Here is a 5224-nt window from a genome sequence, read left to right as displayed (position 1 = left end):
GGGACGTGTCATGAGTGAAAGGTCTTTATTAAAGGGGACGTGTCATGAGTAAAAGGTGTTTATTAAAGGGGACGTGTCATGAGTGAAAGGTCTTTATTAAAGGGGACGTGTCATGAGTGAAGGGTCTTTATTAAAGGGGACGTGTCATGAGTGAAGGGTCTTTATTAAAGGGGACGTGTCATGAGTAAAAGGTGTTTATTAAAGGGGACGTGTCATAAGTGAAAGGTCTTTATTAAAGGGGACGTGTCATGAATTAAGGGACTTTAACAAAGGGAACGTGTCATGAGTGAAGGGTCCTTATTAAAGGGGACGTGGCATGAGTCTTTATTATAAAGGGTCTTTATTATGGGGAAGGTGTCATGAATTGCATTGTTTATACATATAGGATCTTACGACGATAGGGATGTGCAAATACTGCACTCGGTCTTTAATTACATCGTCAGACAAATACCACTTTCTGGGTCGTCGTCCTCGGTCATCCTGTTCAATGGGAACCGTGCGGAGCCTGGTGACCAGGTCTTCGAGCGCATTCTCTTTGCCCTGCGGTTTGCCGTCTGCAGCCATGGAAACCTTCCTCAACTCGATAATCGCTTGTCTTTAGCACGGCGATTCTGAAACCAGACCTGCACCACTCGCATGTCGAGCCCAGTCTCCTTTGCGATGCGCTCCCGATCTCGAAGAGTGGTCTTGGGCGACGACGCGTAGGCGACTTTAAGGAAAGCCAGCTGGTCATTGCTGATGAACGTGCGGGCGCGCTTGCTTCTCGAGGAGTCCGACCCTGGGCTATTAGCCGTTGTATGCCTTAGAGGTTCGAGGGCAGTGAAAAGGCAGGTGAGAAGCATTAACGATCGAGATCTAGAGATCGGTAAAGGACTGGCTGGACTCTCTTAATTTGTTATTATAGGAATTATTATAGGAATTATTATATGTATTTTTTTATTAGTAGTATTATTATTATAGTTTTATCTTACTGGTATCGGCATTATTTGATCTAATTAATATTGTTATTATATTATTTTATATAACGGAATTTTCTAAGTTTTTTAATTGTAAATATCTATTTTAATTAAATTAATTATAATTTAATTAATATATTTATAATTGTGTATTATTATTATTATTATTATTATTATTATTATTATTATTATTATTATTATTATTATTATTATTATTATTATTATTATTATTATTATTATTATTATTATTATTATTTGAGTTCCGTAGTGCTCTAAGTTGCTCTTTCGTTGCGAAAGAGAAATAATTGATTTTAATTTTATTTTTTAAGATTATATGGGTATAGTTATAGCCCGCGTATAAAAGCCTGATATTTTCAATTTAGGCTAGGTTATTGCATATGTTTTAAAAACATTCATCTCATTTAAAAAATTATTTTCATTAAGAAAAATTGATGTCTATCGTCTCATAATACAATATAAATAACATGTTTTTCATTTACAGGCATGCGTATCCAGTTTGATCTCAATTGCTGTTTTCTACATACATAACACTTCAGCACCGCAACTATAACCTAGCCAGAATAGCCAATGCTTGCTATTTGTGGGTTATTACTTAATTAAATTTTCCATTTTTTTTAAAGTGAAAGTGGTCTACATTTTCTTAAATAAGAACCTTTTTTATAAGAACGTCCAGCCTGAGAAAAAACTCTCTGTTTTAGTCCTGATGCGTTCTAGTAACAACCTTATTATTGCTATTGACCATTAGTTAATCATTAGTGTAATTCTCTTCCTAATAAATCATTGGGTATTATATTCTTATATACACTAAAATTAAAGAACATCGTTAAGAACATATTCAGCCTTAAAATGTTCCAAAAATATGAACGGCTCAGCCTCAACTGAAAGTTAGACGTTCTTATAAAAAAACTCCAAAAAGAATCCTCATCTGTATTCTTTAATACATACTTTTTTGTGTTATTTATTTTTTAAGGATTGAACACAGATCATCTTTTTTTTTTAAATCGCAGATGATCTTTCTATTGTTAAGACGTTTAGTCCAAATTAACAGTCCTCAGGAAATTGACCCTATTATACTTAAAAACTAATTTCCTGAAGTGTCCTCGTTACCTTGTTTATAAAACGTGTAAAAGAATAGAAATCTGGAAATCACTTTCTTGACACTTGCAATAACTCAAGGTCATTATACCCCGAAAGAACAAAAGGGCTTACAAACAACATGTGCCCTTTTATGACTGCGTTTTTGTTGTGTGGATTATGATTTTGTGAGAGCAAGATTTAGTTTATATTGTTTACATCACAATTTTTAAAGAGCAGTCTGTAAATTTCATGGAAATACTTTTTTGCTTTAATTCTAAGCACATTTCGCCTTTAAATCTTCGGATAACTTTCTGGCAATTATAGAACAATAAGGTATTTTTAAAGTCATTATAGTTATTTTTATTGTTTTGCGTATAATACTTTAAACAATAGTGTAAATCCGAGTTTTTCAATCTTAGTTTCAATAAATTTATAGTATTTTCTCAATCATCGTTAAAAGACCATACATTGACCATTCAAAGATATCACTTAAACTCATCTTAATTCCCTACAAACTGCCGAAAATGTCACAGCGTGTGTAATAACCTGATACTGATAATTTCGAAATGCAATTTTTCAACTTTCATTTTTTGGAATTTTATTAAAAATACACAGGAAGGCGATTCAAGAAAATGCTTTTGTAGAGACAATGAAAAATCTATTTCAAAAGGTTGGTTCACCCTTGACCGATGAGTATTACTCCTCCTTAAAACAGCTGCCTTGTTAAGAATTCATTTTCAAGCAACACGAGGCCATAGCAGTGTCCACAAATCCACCACCTGACAATCGAAGTTTCGGTGCTGTTAGAAGTTCCTTTAATTAATACGTTTTTGTAAGGGATTCCTGGAAAAAGTGGTATGGACTTCATCTGCCGCCAAATGTAAAGCCTTACCTACCAATCAATGGCTATAAGCCCGGTGTTTAGTCTTATCCCTATGTGGTCTAGAATATGTAAATGAGCTTTTAAGTGTACGTCTTTAATATGGCGCGCCCCAGGTTCGAAAACACGAGCTCGGATTTCTATAGCATTAAACAGTATCTTAACCCTATTGGACGAGATGTTCACATCTCGTTCATAGCTCGTCTCCTTTGCTTTATCTAATATGCTTTTTTCCAAATAAGGTTAAAGTGCTACTATTTATTAACCCAGTCCTCCCGATTGAGTAACGCCAGGATTTGCGCGCGTCGGATACGAAAAAAACGGATATTACTGGAATGCCTCACACACATACAAATTTACGGTACTTATCAAGTGTTTATCTGAAAACGGACAATAATGCAAAAGTGGCCTAGAAATATTGCATAATTTAATAAAATGATTAAAATGCTTCTTTCTGTGTGCGCACGATGCCATCACCACAGGAATCCCATACCTTCATCCCTGTCGCCGTAGTCGTTCCTACAAATGACTTTACCATCCTCTAGTAAAAAAAACTCGTCCCTAGTCTCCAGCTGTTGCTGACACGTGACACAAGATAAGCACGTGATGTGGTATACATTCGAGTCGACTTTGTGGACCATCTGAGATGGCTGGATGTCCTTGTTACAGCTAGCGCACTTGGGACCGAAACGCCTAGAAAATAATATAAAAATTTGTGATTTATAACGCAAACCTCTGCACCTACCGGCAAATGTCCAATCCATTGAATTGACAAAAAAAACAGTATTTGTATGAATAAAAATGTTGCTACTTTTTCGCCCTTTGGAATTGGCACTAAAATGTCTCACACACCCTAGAACTTCAGAAGTTCAAATACCTTACGTCAGGGGCTGTGTATAGTTTTTTCGGATTTAAATTTTAAAAAAAGTTCTATCTGATTTTAGTTTTCAAATATCGAACTCGCTATCCTCATCATCGTCGTCGTCATAACCTACACTAACATCGTTGTCCCCCATTCCTTAGCGCACGCGTCACACTTGTTAAAATACTAACACACATTATCCATGAATGCAATGGGGGCCCTTATCGACACCAACAAAGCAATGCATTCTGGGAAGGCTGATCTCACTGCTTTTATAAATAAACACCAACATACCTGAAGTAATCACTTGGGCAAAACACCCTTCCTTCTCTGACGTAACACTTGACGTCAAGACTCTCGTCGCAGTCTGTACAGCGGATGCACGTGACCAGTGGCGGTCTAGTGCTTGGAGTATGAAGCGGTCCGCGTGACCAAACTGCTCGTCGCACCCTGCGCATGCGCTGTGAGCCGCGGTACCTGACAAGAAAATGTCACACCAAATCCACTCAATATACTCAACAACTTTGCATTGTTTCTTACTCTTATATCCAACAAAAACCAGTCCTTTTTATTTTTTATTTGCATCACATGAGTTATGATAAAACTGTGAAACGTACAACTTTGTATGGTCTTTTTTTGCGCTTTACCTATAGTTTCCTTTTTTTTATCTTTTTTTATTCTTTCAATGCAGCTGTGTCTTAGGTGGTTTGTTGCCTACAGGTGAAAAATGCTCTTCTCAAAACATTCGACCACTCCTTTGTAAATTGGCTTATTTATTTTTTTTTACGATCCACGGTACATGTGTTACTCGTTCAATATTCCGTGGAAATCGATGATTTGAGTAGTCTTATTCATATCAGACGCTCGGAGATCGTTCGCTTTTACTTCCCTAACACCCCTCAAAGCCGTTGCGGTATTAGGGCTAGTTCCTTCAACTTCCTTCGGTACGGCAGAAATACCATTTAAAGCAAACTGGTGCTAATGCTTTTTAGGCCGACAACCAAAACATTCTCTGGCACTAAAAAAACCCTTATACTCTGCATTTTATACGCTGTATTTAGTGGCAGCAGAAGACCCCTTCTCACGTCACCGGTGCTAGCCCGCACTGATTGTTCCAGGACCGATGTTTTCAAGTTACAAAGTACAAGGCGAACCATATAATAAGCTTACAATTCGGTAATTAAAAACCGTAAATATCGGTATATATAGGTTGTGGTAGTGTGTGGTGGGTAGGTGAAAAAGAAAATAATAATAATAATAATAATAATAATAATAATAATAATAATAATAATAATAATAATAATAATAATAATAATATGATGTGGTATGGAAATGGCTAATGGCTGTGTTGTTGGGGAAAAAAGTGGTATAATAATAATAATAATAATAATAATAATAATAATAATAATAATAATAATAATAATAATA

General features: G+C 35.8%; 1 protein-coding gene across 1 annotated transcript; it reads right to left on the bottom strand.

Annotated features, from left to right (window-relative positions):
• Nucleotides 1–575: 575 nt before the first annotated feature.
• On the bottom strand, nucleotides 576–4651 carry LOC116611689 (LIM/homeobox protein Lhx4-like). The gene is made up of 5 exons (XM_048731858.1): nucleotides 4605–4651; nucleotides 4091–4273; nucleotides 3428–3627; nucleotides 2951–2996; nucleotides 576–801 (listed from the first exon to the last, which is right to left on the bottom strand). The coding sequence occupies exons 1-5, from the start codon at nucleotides 4649–4651 to the stop codon at nucleotides 576–578; spliced, it is 702 nt and encodes a 233-aa protein (XP_048587815.1).
• Nucleotides 4652–5224: the final 573 nt, after the last annotated feature.

Source organism: Nematostella vectensis, chromosome 8 (genome assembly GCF_932526225.1).
Source record: "Nematostella vectensis chromosome 8, jaNemVect1.1, whole genome shotgun sequence".
Taxonomy (NCBI): Eukaryota; Metazoa; Cnidaria; class Anthozoa; order Actiniaria; family Edwardsiidae; genus Nematostella; species Nematostella vectensis.
Note: the sequence above shows the minus strand (reverse complement) of the source record. Positions and strands in the feature narration are given on the sequence as shown.

Coding starts and splice junctions, on each gene's coding strand:
- LOC116611689 (XM_048731858.1), bottom strand. CDS start 4,651: ATGAATAAGACTACTCAAATCATCGATTTCCACGGAATATTGAACGA. Junction 3,628..4,090: donor TGCCCAAGTGATTACTTCAG/GTATGTTGGTGT, acceptor ATTATTTTCTAG/GCGTTTCGGTCCCAAGTGCG. Junction 802..2,950: donor GGGCTTATAGCCATTGATTG/GTAGGTAAGGCT, acceptor CGAACCTCTAAG/GCATACAACGGCTAATAGCC.